Source organism: Stegodyphus dumicola, chromosome 2 (assembly GCF_044657685.1).
Source record: "Stegodyphus dumicola isolate Sdum_Otavi_A_Nest chromosome 2, ASM4465768v1".
Lineage (NCBI taxonomy): Eukaryota > Metazoa > Arthropoda > Arachnida > Araneae > Eresidae > Stegodyphus > Stegodyphus dumicola.
Window position 1 is genome coordinate 174,040,309 of NC_140769.1, and position 17,973 is coordinate 174,058,281.

Below are 17,973 nucleotides of genomic sequence, written 5' to 3' on the forward strand. Positions count from 1 at the left end.
ATTTATCCTTACTTCGGTGTATTCACCACCAACAGATGCAATTGGCAGCACTGTCGCCCACATAAGCGAAACAAGTAGAAAATTTCCAAACACAGCTCAAGTCATAGGAGGCGACTTTAATGCCCATCATATTATATGGGGGTATAGTACCACAAATCCAAAAGGGCAGGAGCTTGAAGATTATATTGCGGCAAACAATTTACAATTGCACAATACAACGAATGCACCACCTACATTCGATAATTCGTACAATCAAGGATGGCCAGACTTAACGATCTCAACTTATGATATTGCTAACAACATACATTCATGGCATGTCTCAGACTCTGAAAGTTGTTCAGATCATAAATACGTAGAATTTACTATACAAACAGATACCACCATTTCTATAATTAAACGCTATAGGCTGCCAGGTAACAAGGTTAGACAATTGACCCAGGCCTTTACTCGTCTCCTGCAAGCAAAAGAATTGCAGCTAGAATCTTGCAACAACTCAGAACACCTTGATTCCCTTGCACAAGGACTTCTAGAGGAACTTAATGAAATATGTCAACAAATTTTACCCCTCCGTACAACCAAGAAATTACAAGGAATCTCTTGGTGGACCGGCGAACTAAGGCAACAAAGACAAAAATGCAGAGCTTTGCGCCGCAGACTAAGAGGCAACGTGGACGGAGAGACCAAAGCACAGATTCTGACTACATACCGGCAAGAGCGGGCTAAATATAAGAAGAATATTCTCGCTGCAAAAGTGACAAGCTGGCGCACCTTCTGTAACAACAATACGAATCCCTACGGGATCTTACATAAGATTGCAACACAGAAGGTATTCAAACCAGCACAAAGGTTCCAACAGCTAGTCTTTCAACAAACCCAGCGGGGTTTACAGCTGCCAGCGGGGTTTACCTTCTTGACGAAATTTTTGCAAAGGACAATCCGCATGAAGATACACTGGAACAACGTGCAGTGCGAAACAATACAACTATCCCAGATACGCCAGATGATTATGCTTTCTCAGCAAAAGAAATCGCTCATGTATTTCGCTACCTACCCCTGAAAAAAGCCCCAGGACCGGATGGCCTGGACTATTCAATAATTAAAAGTTGCATATAAAGCCAATCCAGATTTCTTCACTAAATTCTTCAATAAATTACTTCAGGCAAAGCTCTTCCCAACCGTATTTAAGAAGGGACAGGTAGTCTTGTTCTTGAAAAATTCAAAAATCCAGCTGAACCGCGGTCTTACAGGCCAATCTGCTTGTTGTCTGCACTGGGCAAAGTGTATGAAAAGCTGATTATCAATCGACTTCGTCATCATCTGCACAAGACCAAATATCTAAGTGTCAGACAATTCGGTTTCCGCATAGGATCTTCCACCGTTCAAGCCCTTTCAACAATCAAGGATTGCATCCAGAAGAATAGAAATGATAATATGCATACGGCTTTCATTTCGATTGACCTGGCCAGCGCATTTTATACTCTGTGGTGTCCAGCAATCAAACAAGCTTTACGCAATGCAAAATGCCCGACCAACCTTTATCTAACAATCACAAGCTACTTACAAGATCGTATGTTAATAATGTCCCACGATGCAGGTGTTTCATCCATAGCCCAAGTGAGAGGTTGCCCACAAGGCTCTTGCGCGGGGCCCCTCCTATGGAACATCACATTTAACGAAGTGCTCGCTGCAGACTGGCCCGCACACACGCGAGTTGTCGCCTACGCAGATGATGCTGCACTCCTTGTGCGAGGACGCACACGCAACGAACTGGAGAAAAACGGCACAGAAGTCTGCACACTTTTTGCTGACTACTGCACTCGACTTAAGCTTCAAATATCAACAGAAAAGTCAACAGCGTTGATCATTCCAAGGCCAGGAAAAAATCCAACACGACGGTCCTGTATTAAATTAAACGGGAGAAATATTAAGTTCGTTAAAAATCTTAAATATCTAGGAGTAACATGGGACTCCGGTCTAACCTTTATTCCTCATATACAAGACCTTCGTGTTAAAACATCTCGAATAGCGAGAACAGCGCGCCAATTTCAGGGCAAGAATTGGGGTCAGAGCCCCCATTTTCAGAAACTGTTATATCTCACAGTTGCAGAGAAAATCGCATTATATGCAGCCCCAATCTGGGCAAACCCAATGGGAGCCAGGAAAATCCGTCAACTATCAGCCTTTCAAAGACCTTTTGCGATAAACCTATGCAAAGCATATCGAACTACAGCCACAAATGCAGCACAGGTACTAGCTGGTATCATACCACTGCATATCAAAGCCTTAATGGAATCTGCATATGCCCAACTGATCCACTTGCGCCGAGATGCGACATTTGGAAACACTACCTATAGCCCAGTCCAATATGAGCATCGGGGCGACGTATTGCGTACACATCCCTCAATAAAAGGGACAGGCATACGCACAGTTAAATCCAACTGCCTTCATCGAGACACCCTCACGAAGATATACACGGATGGCTCGAAGCATGAACATGGAGTAGGTAGTGCCTTTATACACTATGATGGTTCCAACACCGAATACACATGGAAAGGACATCTGAAACCGGAAAACAGCGTCTTTCAGGCGGAAGTTACTGCTCTCAAAGCAGCGGTACAACATATACTCAACAACAATATACAGGCAGCTACCATATACACGGACAGCCTTTCAGCAATAAATGCAATAGAAAATCAACACCATGTATCGCCGAGCATCATTAACTTGCAAGACATCCTGCAGCATAATCGTCACACTAAAATTACCATGGTCTGGGTCAAAGCCCACGATGGCAACCAGGGAAATGAAGCAGCTGACCGTTTGGCTAAGGATGCTGCAAGCAATCTCGAAGCACAAGAAATAAATATTCCTGCCCCACCATCCTATCTAAAGCGTCATTTGCAGGGACAAGCAATACGACAATGGCAAGAAGAATGGACTAATGCGGAAACAGGGAGGCGCACCTATGAGCGTATTTCAAAAGTATCAACTGACCGCCTTATCGCCATTGCTCCTTTGGTAAACTACATAACAGGTCACGGGCCGTTCCCGTCTTATTTTCATCGACATGGGATATCAAATACAGACATCTGTGTCTGTGGAGAAGACGGAACGCCAGACCACTACCTATTCAGGTGCCCTCTGACAGATACCATGCATCTTTTCATGCCCACGAGCAACATAACTGCCTACCACCGACTGATAATTAAGCACAAGGGAAGCATTAATGCAATATGTAAAATTATAAAATTTATCGCGGCACTAGGTCAGGATATCTGCCAGCCCATTTAATCAACATAAGGTTTTCCACTGCATTTATCCAGGAAACTACAATTTACACACGCATACCTTATATCTTATACCTAAACAGAACTTAAACTGGTTTGAGAAATCTTGCACAATAGCAAATATTTAATGAACTTTAACGCTGTCATGTGTCCTTATTAGTTCTATACAAGCACAGTATTATGTGCTTTTGTCAGTATTATAACGACTCTGTAGCATGCCTTCCTATAAGCATCATATCAGCTCTCTGTATCATATGTTTCTATTAGCACTTATTACTCATATACTATCATATGTATCTTTGTCTACCTTAATATTTATTTGCACAATGTGTTTTATTCGTATTATATCTGCTTTGCTATTAGTATCATATCAGCTCTGCACCATGTATATTTATTGGCATCATATTTACTTTGTACCAAGTGTATTTACTCGTTCTTCACCTGTACTGCATCTACTCAGCACCATATCATTTAATTAGCTCTATATTTGTTCTGCATCATGTATATTCATTGGTATCATATCTGTCCTGCATCAAATGATTTTAATCGTACTATACCTGCTCAAGCGGCATGTGGCCCTTTTTTTTTTTTTTTTTCTCATATCTGATTTGCATCATACGTGTTCATTAGAACTTAAACTGCACTGCATAATGTATTTTCATGTATTTCTATTAGTATTATATCTGCCCTATGTCACGTTTTTAATTAGCTCTATATTTGCTCTGCATCATGTGTATATACCAGCATCATACCTGGTCTGCATAAAGTACCCTAATATTTATTTGTATCATATGCTCCTATTTGTATTATATCTGCTTTGCATCATGAGTTTCTATTAGTATAACATATGCCCTGTACCATGTGTATCATATTCATGCTTGCATCATGTGTTTCTCATTAGTATTATCTCTGTCCTGCATCATGTGCTTTTAAATAGCATCATCTCTGCCCAAAGTCATGTGTTTTTATCAGTATTATAGTTGTCCTGAATCATGTCTTTTATTTAGCTCCATATTTGCTCTTCATAATGTGTATATACTATTAACATATTTGCTCTGCATCATGTACTCCTATCATGTGTTAGCCTAGGTTCATTGTCTCCCCATAAGTATTATTACTCATATACTACCATCTGTTTCATATGTAAACCAAAAGTTCATTGCTAATAATTATTTGCAACTTATGTTATTATCTGTCTTAAAACTGCCCTGCATCATGTGTTTTAATTAGTATACGCGCGTGCTTTATATCTGGCAATGTTACACGCGTGCTTTATATCTGGCATGCACCATGTGTTTTCACTAGTATCGCAGCTTTATCTCTGCTCTGCATCCTGTGATCTTACCAGTTTTATTACACGTTTTTATATGTCACATAGTATTACATCTGCCCAGCATTATATGTTCTAACAGCATCACATGAATGCATTATTAGTACTCTACTTAGTAGTCTGTGAGTATGTTCTGTGTATTTTAAGTGTGTTGTTATGTGTATTATGTCTTACATTATTATGCCACCTCCACCCCCACCTTTTTTTTTTTTTTTTTTTTTTTTTTTTAGATTTTCTGTAACCACTGTAATCCTAAAACTTTCAAATGTCATACACATCACTTGTAATGTAGACTATGTCAACCGCCCTTGTATGGCCATGTAACTTTCTCATTAAGATTCAAATATACTCCCGAGGCAGCCTGATGAGGCTCCAGGGAAGTTGCCACTAGATAGTGGAGGACGCGGGGCATATGCCTGTTTACCTATGTTAAACATCAGGCGCCCTCGTCCTCCGTCACCTGTCACCTGTCTGGAGAGAACGGGGTACCAATCAGCCTTTCTTTTACAAAGGCATACAGTTATAACCCCTGAAGTGATGGTGTGGGGCGCTATTTCTTATGGCAGCAGGTCATCTTTAGTCATCCTCGGTACAACTTTAACAGCTCAACGATATGTTGATATCATCCTGCAGCCGGTTGCGTTACCCTTCATGGCACGTCATCGTTGGGCCGTTTTCCAAAAAAGTTAATGCCAGGCCACATACCGCTCGCATGTCTCTGGACTGTTTCTGTGCAGTTTATACTCTTCCTTGGCCAGGAAGGTCACCAGACCTTTCACTAATCGAATTTTGTCTGGAACATGATAGGCCACCAGATTTGGCCACGACAAAATATCGCAGATCTGGAGCGACAACTGATAAATGCTCGGAAGAATGTGCCTCAGGATGACATTAGGAACCTCTACCACCCCTTGCCTCGACGAATTCAAGTATGAATTGCCGCCAGGGGTGGTTAGACCAACTACTAATTTCAACACTTAATGGGTGATTGTAAGCCGTGAAAAGGTACCATGACCTTAATTTTTTAATCATTTTGTTATCTGTGTATGAGCTATTCACTTTCAGTTTCATCAAAAACAACCACATCCTTCATGGTGTTTCAATTGTTTTGCAAAAGAGTGTATATTCCTCACTGTAAATCACGACAATAATCCCCTTATGGGAATTCTTAATTACTAACAACTAACTCATATTCTACCATACGTTGTCAAATCCTTGTGATTAGGAATTTACTGGCGTATAGTGAAGGGATCTCAAGCATTATTTTTATTATTAAATTTTATTTGATCTGAATCGTGATAACCTATTTGTAGAACGTTTTATATAGAATTGTTTAGTGATATTTATAACTTAAAATTAAAATTTAATTTACAATAATCTATGATAGTTTATTAAGTTTTTCTGCGCAATAGTACGTACATTATTAACTACATTTATATTCACCGTATTTATCAGAGTTTGTTACCTTTCATCGTCGTTCAAGTAACTCGATAAACAAAAGCCTCGCTTTCTTGCTCAGGATTTTCTCAGTATAAATGCGTAAAAACACGAAATTTGCCAAAAATATAAAATTTAAAGTGCCTAATTTTAATCCAGTGCATTTTAGATGACAAACAGCGTTTAAAATGTACAAAAACTGTTTCATACATTATAAAGCGAATTTAAAGGAATATGGAGTAGTTTTAAAACGACGTGGCAAAATTCTTCATATTATTACATATTTAAAGATTGGTAGCTTTGTTTTGATAAAATTCTAGTGTCCTACCCACCTTTTCCTCAAATATCCATCAGTTTTCTATCTTAAAATTTCGTTTTCATGGTATCAATTAGTATGCCGGTAATTGGTTGTGGTCTGTCTTATGCTGGTACCGATTTTACGCTTAATTCTGCTGGTACCGATTTTACGTCTTATGCTGGTTCCTGCGTAAGTCGATTCCGCATATTATCGTTGCTATGCGGTTTTGATTATATTAATGAAAGCCTTATTTACACGGGTGTGAAACTTATCCGTCTGCATTTCTTGTTTAAAGCATTAAATAAATTTTAAAGTATCTTGAAGCACCGTAAAATGTATTTTCTCCAGCTACTTTTTGCGAGAGCTATACCTAAATTCAAATAATTAAATGGATAATAAGCTATCAACCGATTTTCGAACTTACACTCTTATGTAAAATCTACATTAATACCTTTCAGTGTAAAACAAAATGGAATTGGAAAATTTTAACATTGAAAGAAAGATGAAAATAAATGCGTTTTATAATTTTAGCAACTTTCATGTGAAAACGTCTGACTAGTTACCACACATACTACGCGGAATTAAATCAAAACACACGGGCAAGTTTAGTAAGGTTTTTATTGCTTCTTGTTTTATAGAAATGAGTATTAAAGAATAATTCTATTGTCTACTATTGTTAGTAGACAATAGCTTAGACGGACCAGGGGCCGCTAGACCCTGGTCCGTCCGCGCTTAGACGGACCAGGGGCCGTGCTTTATACAGACGGGTCAAAAATTGATAACGCTGTAGGCAGTGCCTATATAGCCTATATAAATGGAAACATAGCAAAGGAATGGAAGGGCCGTCTGGGAGCACAGAACTCAGTGTTCCAAGCGGAAGTAGTTGCCCTCACAAAGGCAGTGAAATGGGCAATTGACACACGGCAGAGTCGAGCTACGATATTTACTGACAGCCTGTCAAGCATTTATGCTATCAACAACCCTCTCCAGCGCTCCGCACTAATCTCGCACCTGCAAGAAGTCCTCCGTCTACAAGAAAAGTCAATGAGAATCCAAATTTCCTGGGTGAAGGCGCACGCCGGAATCCAGGGAAATGAAGCATCAGACGCTCTTGCCAAGAAGGCTGCCCAAAATGAGGAAACGGAGCAGATTCAGGTGCCCCTGCCGCGGTCATGCCTAAAGAGGCAAATAGAGGAGTCCGCCATTGGAAACTGGCAGAATGAATGGGACCAAATCCCGCAAGGCCGCAGAGCATATGAGTTCCTGCCCAAGGTAGAGGTGGACCGGCTCATCTCATCGCCCTACCTCACGCGATATATAACAGGCCACGGCCCCTTTCCGACGTACTTTGCAGAAAGGGGTCTAGCAACAACTGATATGTGTGTTTGTGGCAACGTGGGCTCACCAGACCATTATGTCACGGAGTGCCCCTTAACAGCAGAATGGCACATAAAATTCCCAACTACCAATGTTCTGCCTTTCAAACGCCTTCTCATAAAACATCGAGGCACGCGGCAAAAGCTTAAATGCATAATGGCCAAACTAGAAAAAATGGGCATAGACCTCTGCAGGCCGGAATAGGGCACCTGCAATAAACATAAAAGCATCTTACAACTGTGAAGACTCAAGATGGTTGCAGGGCCAGGGTAATACCCGAGTAGTCATAGAAAGCCGTCCGGGTGCCCTGTCCTGCTGTCACCTGTCACCTGTCTACTATTGTTTTGCGTTGCTAAAAAAATTTCTGGAAATTACAATTAAAAAATCATAATTTCTTCTATGTACAAAGTGGTCAGAAAGGTGCAATTATTTCAGTGTAACTTCAATAAAACGTATATTTATTTAGTCGAAACGTCCGAGTATGCGCCACCGTTATTGCTGCATAGTTTTATAGGTATGAATATCGTCCCACTCTTACGCTTTTGCATCTGCGGTGTCACTTGCTGGAAGGCTTCAAGCACACTTTTGTCGGCGGGACATCTTTGTCGACGTGCCTCTTCTTCTTGCGTATGGTTTGATGATCTCCCCACAAGGCGTATGGTTTGATGATCTCCCCACAAGGCGTATGGTTTGATGATCTCCCCACAAGGCGTATGGTTTGATGATCTCCCCTGGTGTCTTTAAGACCCGGATTTCGAGGCGGCCAGCGATAAGTGGCTAATGAATTTGGGGACCCATGTCCTATCCACCTGCTAGAGAACAGTTCATCGAGATGTACATGAATAGCAAGTGCTAAGTGGGCGGAAGCTGCATCGTGCAGCAATCGTACCATTGATACCCAAATTCTGCAAATGGGGAAGAAGCGAGTTATTCAGCATCCTCAGGCAAGTAACTTGCGTCATGAAACCCTCAAACAACTACGTACCAAAGACGAGTTGTTCAGGCATTCCCACCCCTAATAATCAAAATCTTTCTTCTAACGCGTGATCAAAGTCTGAAGGCTTGATGGATCTTGATCGAAACCTTCATGAACGTGTTCAACACCTGGGTCATATTTTTATTGTTCTTCTTTCGGTCGTGGACCCACACACTTTTCCTAAGCGCAGCTCCAAAGTGAAATTCCTGTGTCTACCAATATTCTTCACTAATTCACAGAGATAACGAACTTGTCAACGCACAGACTACTTTTCTCCCCGCGCTGTCACGTGGTAATCACGCTGTAATTCAAGTGAGGAGACTCGTTGCGATATCAATGATCAGGAGCGAAGATTCAAATCTTAAATATTTTACCATATTATTCTGTTTATATGCATTTAGTCCAAGTGTAAAAGGACCTTCTCGCTACACTGTAGATTATTTAAGCTAATATACATAGAAAGAACTAACTTTAATATTATTATTTATGTAACTTAGACACTAAAGCCTAACTATAGTTTAAAATTTTATATTAACTCTGCTAAGATTGAAAGTGCTATGATTTTTAAATGCTGACTGTAAACAAATCTTTAGCTATGAACAACGAAGGCGATAGATCAGTTTTGAATTTCTTCGTGTTTAATATTTTATTATTTTATAGTATTTTAAAATTACATAATTTAAATGAAAGGCAATCTTCCCTTGGCATTATATTTATTACTAAATTGAAAAGGGTACAGAAGATATCTAAAAACATAATGCTAAAAATGTCTATTTTAAAATTAGTATTATGCTTTTACTCAGAACTTTAAAACGTCTACTAACAAATTTTTGTAATTGCTTTTAACAATTTTAATTTCAAACGAAAAACACAAATATAAAATTTAAATATAAGGAAATACTTCAATATCTTGCGGATCTTTTTTTATAATCAACAATAAAATAAATATTCAAGATAAAATTCTCATAGATTATAACAATCATTAATGCATATAATTATGGCTTATGTTCATCTAGTTTCCTTTGTCGCACCCGTAATATCAATTTTTATGCAGATTCATGGTAAAAACTATGCAAGTATGCTTTGCATAGTTTAACCTAATAGTTAATATTATACAAGAATTTGTCTCTTTTTATGTAAGCTAGGTTTTTATGCTTGCTTTTAATGTAAAGAAATTTTGAGCGTGGTTGAAAGAAATGATTTATGATTTCAAAATGCTAAATTTTTAAACTAAGTTGAAGCTTTATTCAGCTTAACAATCTAATAATCTTGAGTTTTGTTGCAAATACAATAAGAGGGGTGGCCACAATTAATTTATTTTTCATTAAGCGGAAGATATCTGTAGTCTTTTACAAAGAATGGTGAAAAATGAAATTTAAAAAATATTTTAGTCTTTTTTTTTAATCCACGAAAGTGTTACAAATAATGGTTAGGTTAGGTTATTTTAAATACGGCAAAACCTCGAGAGCTATCTGCGTAAGGGGAGGGATGCCTTCGTGGAGGACTTTCTATGGGAAACTGACTCGTATACACGCTACACATGGGGAAAACCACGAAAACACCCATGCAGCCAGCCCGTTCGTAGGATTCGAACCACGGACCGAACTACCAGTGTTCAGCGACTTTACCACTCGGCCGCTGGCGGGCCCGATATTACAAATAATGAAACTGGCTGTTACAAGAACCGCTGTCGCCAGTATTTCTAACTGGAGGTGGTCACCATAATAACAGGCTTCATAAAGTTCAAGTAAGGTAGAATTTGGTAAAGTTTTTATTGTGATTTTGGTTTATTATGGTGTCGAAAAGGACAAAGGATGTATTTTACTTACAGCAAAAATAAAATTAAAAAATACTTATATCGCCAGTTTGTCATTACGTGCACAAAAATGGCAAAGTAATATATTTTTTCCCAAGGCTTCTCTAAGAAACATAGATTAAGACTACAGGCCATTGCATTAATTTTCTACTGGCTTATAGCGTTCACTAGGTCCAGCACCTGGTGTTGCTCTGAAACAGTGTTGCTTGTGCACTGAGACAATTCCTGCAAGAAATTTTAATTGCCCTGTTAAATAGTACAGCAAAAAATAAAAAAATAAATAAAAAATGTATTCTAAGCTTAGCAGTAATTATACTGAAGATTTCCTTCAGCATTGAGCTAAGCAGGTAGAGAAGTTGCAAACACAGCAATTTTATGTAGATATAAACTATTTTAAAACATCAAATAACCTTCGCTGGCTTTCTCCTATACAGCGTATTATTTCTTTCCTACACAGTGTATCCTGCAGTACTGCGAAAACTCGAAAATATAAATTTTGAATTATGACTGCTTCCAACATTAGTTTTCTTTTTTATTATTTCGCCAGTTTTAAAAATCAACCGCCGGAATATTAAAGCATACATTGTACTTATTCTATCCTATTTGTTATTTAATAATTTCTTTCGCTGTGAGGAGGTTTTTTTTTTTTTTTTTTTTTTTTTTTTTTTTTTTTTTTGTAAACGCTTTGATTATTTTAAGGATAGTTATAGTATAGGTGTTATTCCAACTTGAGGTGTCAGCTTTGCAAAGATTATGTTATGTTATTTTATGTGTGTGATTATGGCAAAGCCTCGAGGGCTATCTGCCTAAGGTGAGGGATGCCTTCGTGGAGGACTTTCTAAGGGAAACTGCTTTGCAAAGATTAAAAAAAAATAATAATAACGTTTTTATTTCTTAATTTGTCTCCCCTGAAATGCTAAATATTCTGTTATAAATAATGACATCTTCATTTTAAATTTTAGTTGTTACTGAATTGAAAGTGAAACATAAAATGTAATACTATATTGTTTACCTTAATTTTAAAAAATCCAACCAGAGCTTGCACTTATTATGTTTTTATAATTTTTCTTCCCTCAAGGTAAAAATTCGAACGCTGAATACGTCGGATACTTCAGAATCACTGACATTTCTGTAATGTACATCAATGGAATGAATGAGACAGGTAAAGTATTCATAATTTCCGTTAATTATCACGCAATTAATATCTTCTTTTGTTTCATCTGTTTTGTAGTTTTGAAAACTTAAACTGATCAACATAGAAAACCAATATTTATGACGACACGCTTAATTTGTCACGTGCTTCAGGGTTGTTAGAAAATAGTCTCCATGTATTTTTCAAATATTTCATACAGAGCCAAAGGATTACATCTTCTCTTGCAAGAAGATGAAATGAAATTAAAGCAATAAAATAAATCTGAAGTCTTTTTGATTTTAACGATCGTCCAAAAAGGTTTGTAAGGTTTTTTACATTGCCGCTGAGCTCGTGGTCTAGAATTTGCCGTTACACTCTCCCCTACTAAACCATTTTTAGTCCAAAGGGCGTTAGCCCAGAAGGACTATTAATTTCGTTTTGACATTTTGTGTTGAAAACTATAAATGTTGGTTCACTTTTTTGAAATTGTTGCCACCAAATATTAGAGTTCTGTATTATATTTAAAGAAATTAAATAATCTAAGAATATGCATAAATGTAGGTATGTTTCTCGCATTATGATAAAACAACGGTACCTAGAGCCATCAAATTTTGAATAACGTGCATTTCCAACCGAATATGGGCATCTGGAAGCCTAAATTTGGAATTTGAAATTTGTTTTATTATCTATTTCATCTTTTGTAAAACTATAACGAATTTTTGATTAACGAACTCAACGATTTAAAAGCGAGCAACGGCAACACTGTACGAAAATAAAAAAACATTTTCATCTCCAGCTTGCGAGACTGTGTATCAGAAATTCTAAAGATATGCTCATTTTAAAATTATTTTGCGATGTTGTTGTTGAACTGAATTTTATGGTTTAAGAACGAAGGACATGATATTTAATGAAGGTAACACACAAAACGTTAAAAAACTTGTAAAATCTGAAAGCTTTCAGATTTATTTATTAAAATTAAACCATTATGTTAATTTTTTTATCATTTTTAAACGTTATGTCATTTTTAGTTTATGATCAAGCACCACTATCTTCGTACTTACCCCGTATGCAATTCAACAGCAAAATTACAAAAATGTAGAGCAGTGTTTAGAATTTACGATGAAGCGTTAAGTGTTTGCATATATTTGTCTGTCTGTCTCTCTCTTTTTTTTCCCAAGCTTTTCTTAGTTCATCCTATCAGTATTCAGTTTTCTTAGGAGGGCTTTTCAAAACTTTTTCCTCTTTTTATTATTATCGTTTTATGTGTTTAGTATATATATTAAATGTCACGTCCTTGGCGCTAACGCCACATAAAATTCATCTCAACAGCAAAATCACGGAATATAGAAAAACATCATATATTTAAAATTTCCAATAGGCAGTTTCGCGCGCTGCAGAAAAAAACGTTTTATTCCCTGCAGTGTTGCCATTACTTTCTTTGCAAGTGCTGAGTTTCTTAATCAAAATATTCAATAAAGTTTTACAAAATATTGAATAGACAACAAAGCAAATTCGAAGACTCTAGTTATCACTGTTTATTTACATTGCAAGAAATATACGCGCATTCGTGCAGATTCCCCATTATTCTTTGTTAGTTTCTTTAAATATAATGCATGACAATAATTTTTGGTGGCAGCACTTAAAAAGTAGTTTGGGCATTTAAAGTGATTCGACGTAAAGTTACATTTTAAGCCTAATACTCCTTCTGGGATAACGCCCGTTTGGGCTAATAATGTTATATATTGGGAAAGTGCATTTGAAATTTTCAGTTTCAAATAATGTTGGGATTCACTGCTAAATAGCTATAGAAAATAATCGGCGCGTCACATGAATTCCATCATATGTTCGATAGATATGTGACTGCTAAAATATACCGACCTTACAGCGAACTGAGAATGATTTCTGAGTTCACATTGGGTCATTTCGTACATTCGGTGGCAACTAATATTAGCGCAACTTTTGAAATATATAAGTATTGAACGTGGCATTCGGAATTTTGTGCAAGTGGTACAGATTCTCTAAACGTGATTTTGTTTCTGTGTGCACTGATGACTCATCATCATCGTACATTGCATTTTCTTCGTGCGACATCAAACCACGAATTCGGACCACCGTCGTTCCTCTCGGTATGGACGGGTAACTTCGCTTGAAGCAGTAAACAATTGTGAAGAGACATGATATCCTTGTATTGTGTAAAAGCGCTCAGCCAAGCTCTTGTCACAAAGAAAACCCTCTAACATTATAAGAGTTCGGTTACAAAATCTTTCCTTACATTCCAAACTATATTCGACGGACCAGTCCCTAAGAGATTACCAATTATTTCGACTGTTAAAGAATTTTCCTGTCGTAGTTATCAAAATCACAGCAGTGTCTGTTAGGCAGTTAACGAATTCTTGGAAATCACAGCAATTTCATGAGAATTCTTTAGGCGTGGAATTAATAATGTCGTTCAAGTTAACAGATGTGACGAAGGCCGAAACAACATGTATCTGCTTAATTTTGCGAACTTCAAGACATATATCACATCCCCGTAATTTCAGATGCTCCGATTCAGTTTATATCTTTACTGTTTTTAAGGCCTCTACCTGTTATCATTAACTTCCATTCTTCCGAACGGAATTCTGAAGCACCTGCGGACTAAGCTTAATAACAGATTATAGTTGTATGAGTTCAAACGCTTAGGAAGAATGCCTTGCATACATGCTTTTAATATAAAGTCTCAACTTACTCTTAATAGAGAAACGTGTTTAAGTATTTAACCTAATTTATATCACGGTTTTCAAAATTTGATAACTTGCATGCATTGTTTAGAAAATTTGATGTTGTTGCTATTATCTATCTTTAAGTCAATTGCCTCTAATCTTTTGCCTTAATGTGAGAATAATTTGCATACGGCTAGAATTAAAAATTCTGAATTCGAAATATCAAAATTTTATATTAAGTGTGAAGTCAAAGGTGACTATTCTGCCGTTATTGTAAGAAAATTTCCTTGGTCAAACTGTATTAAAATTTGGCATCTTAAATTACGGAATTACAAAAACCACTCAAAAAGACAGTGCTGTTATTCTGGGTAGGAGTGCCAAAGGATATGTACCGATTCTTTCGCAAATGAAAAGATATTATTAGATGTAGCAGCAGAGGCTTTCCATTGAGAATTCGATATAGGTGGGGGAGTGGATTATCCTGCCGTATACGCAATCTCAAATGCCGGTCAATGAGTCAGTTGCATTAGTGTTTTCGTCTTTTTTCTCATGTGTAAATGCTTGAACCAGTTTCTTTCGAGAATCTTTCACAAAGGCATTATACTTCTCTGGCAGGCAGCTTTTATATATTTTCTGATAATCAAATAAACAACTGTTCCAAGCAGTCCTTATTCCAAGCAAGTTTTTAGTCCGTTCCCTAATATTTGGTAACATTTGTCTGAAAAGCTCGCAGTTGATTCTTTTTTTTTGGGGGGGGGGTGGATGTAATTAGTGTTGCACAAGTCTGAGCTGTTTATCTTAGTATTTCACTATGTGAGTCTTGTTGCTATTTGGCTCACATTAAAAGCATAAAAGATAAAAACCAAATCAGCGGATGCACCGGCGTGGCCACAAGTATTTTCGGGAGCTCGAAATTTACAATTTTCATATATATTCTTGCCTCTAGAGGCTTTTCTTGACAAAAATGTTCTATTACAAGCCATGGATTTATTTCTGAGATAACGATACGCCATGCGTTCAGAAATTAGTATCTTAGTCTACTTATAAAATGTTATGAAAACAAAAGAATTTTCTGTTCCAGAGATTCTCTTGAGTTTTTTGGTGCGCTCTGGTAATAATTATGTTTTATCCCCAAAAGTGAGCAGTAAAGAATCTAGACTACGGTGAGCAAAGGAGCAATTTAAGAACTATAGCATTGCTGGAAAAACAAACGCCGCATCTTAGTTTCTAGAAAGTTGATATTTACAAATATGTGCCGCCAGAGAAGTTCCGTTCATGATCTGTGAGAAAGGATGAGTAATTTAACAAAATAATAACAAGGTATACGTGTGCCTATTCTCAAGGATTTGAAATTATTGCCTAACTATGAAAGATTTAAAACTCGTATTAAAAATATGAGCACTTAATTGTTATTGGTTTTTAAGAGTTTACAAATATTTATATCGGCTTTCGTCTTATCTTTTCTAATCATGTAATTTATACTTTTTTTTCCAGATTCTAGTATTTTTGATGTTCAAATCACTGTAACAAGAAACAGCTTAACAAGAAGGATACTCGTTTTCGTTTTAGTTGCAGTACTTCCAATATTTTTGAATGTCATTCTTTTCATATTCGTTAAATGTATAAAACAAGTAGTTTGCAAGCAAACTGTAAGCAAACTGAAAGTTGCAACTTGCAGTTCGCAAACAAGGCTTGTGTAATACTTGAAATTTTACGTACATGGAAATACCGATAAATGTTTGTACTATGATAATCAAAGAATAAAGACTTATTCTTTTCTTATCAGTGACAGTAGGAAGACATTTACTGATCTCGAGACAAATATGTCAAGAAACAAAAATGAAGAAGCACGCCACATTGGAAGGGTACATATTGATGGAAAACGAAACCTGTGGGCCTGGCAGTCATGATTTACAGATTTCTTAAAATTTCTTTTAAGAATAAAATTTTTCTCTTAAAATTTTCCAGCAATTCATAGTTCAGTACTAAAAATTACCTTCATTCACAACCACTTTCAAATTAATATCTTTCTTTAATTAAACTTTTTTTCACTGGATTATTTCACGTTTTATTAAAAGAGGAGAAACTCCACATGCTATCAGCTGTGTCAATTAATAATAAACCATCGCGCTGAACATTATCGTTGTTAGAAAACTCTTAACCGCTAACCCGAAACTGGTGAGTGGTGACGGTAAGCGGGGACACCTGATGTCTAACATATATAAACAGGTGAAAGTCACAAAATCTGTCCTATCCACAGCAACACCAGCTAGAGGCGCTAAGAGTGCTGCTTCAGGTGTTTATCTATTTTGAGCATAAGTTTTGAACAACTGATGTTTTTTAACATTGGTTACAATTGTACACGTGGCACAGGAGTGGATCTTTGTTTTGTTCATACAATTATAAAATATAACATGTGTAGAATCGGTACTTACTGTCTAGGAATATGATGTGTGTATACTTACGTCTGAGGTGGCTGTCTAAGGGCTAATAAACTAGTCTGATTTACAAATAACTTGAATATTTAATGGAAACATGAATAGTTGCTACAAGCCACAAAATTATAACATGCATAGAAGGAAACAGATGAGATTATTTAGAGATGAAGAGAAGTAACCGCCTTTTACATGCAAACATCTTTTAATCGCGTCATCGTCTTACAATTGCAGAATCGTCTGTGTTTTTCCATCGGAAGGAAAAGATTTATTTTCACAGCTTGTCGCGTCATCCGATTATTACCGAAAATACCATCCTACATCTGCTCGTCCATCCTTATGGAATGCGGCCTCGCATTCGGGTGGTAATACCGTCAATCACTGCGGATCTGAAAAATAAAATTTAAAAAAAAAAGGGGGGATTGGGTTTTTTGCTGTGTTTTGCCTCTGTCGTCGTCGTCATGGTCATCTTAGAACGTCATCGTCGTGGAATCTCTTCTTCTATGTTGTCTGGATTTGTCTCTGTACATACGCCTTCTCAAACCTTGCGAATTGAGGCTTTAATAGATACTGGTAGTCAAGTGATGTTAATTAGAGAAGATGTACGTAAGAAGACAGGTTCTCCTGAACCTCAGCCGGCGAATCTACAGTTAACAGGATTTGGCAATGAGAAAATTAAGCCTATAGGGAAATTTGAAGGTGAATTCGAAATTTATGGTTCATTATTTAGATCAAATATTTAAGTTATCAAAGAAAACAAGAAATCTGAGAGTGATTTTGAAGAGTAGAAAAATTATCATTGCAATCAAAGTGGTTCTGAAAAAGGATCCGAAAAAGCTGTGAATACGGTCTGGATACGTCTTCTGAATGCATCTTCTTAGATATCGTCTGGATACGTCTTCTGAATACGTCTTAGATGCCCTCAAGATCCATCATTCGAATCCATCTTCTTAAAATAGTCTTTTTTAAGCTGTCTTTCTTGATACATTTCATCCATAGGCATCATCTTCATTTTTCTTAAATAGTTAACGTTTTTAACACAACAGTCCACTAGTCAAATCGGGAGAAATTTGTCAAGTCGGGAAAAAGTCTAAATCACGAATCATCAGAGTCGGTAATTTTATTATCAAGGACTTTCGATTTTCTTCCTGGATCTTCTGAATCTGCTTTTCCGCTTCTTTTT

At 37.0% G+C, this 17,973-nt stretch overlaps 1 protein-coding gene across 1 annotated transcript in view; it reads left to right on the forward strand.

Annotated features, from left to right (window-relative positions):
* Positions 1 to 16,324, forward strand: part of LOC118189104 (uncharacterized) — a 101,406-nt gene extending 85,082 nt beyond the window's left edge. The window contains exons 6-7 of the mRNA XM_035359651.2: positions 11,600 to 11,683; positions 15,850 to 16,324. Of these exons, the coding sequence (XP_035215542.1) occupies positions 11,600 to 11,683; positions 15,850 to 16,055 (290 nt within the window). The 3' untranslated portion in view covers positions 16,056 to 16,324. The remainder of the gene's footprint in view (positions 1 to 11,599; positions 11,684 to 15,849) is intronic.
* The last annotated feature ends 1,649 nt before the right edge of the window (positions 16,325 to 17,973 follow it).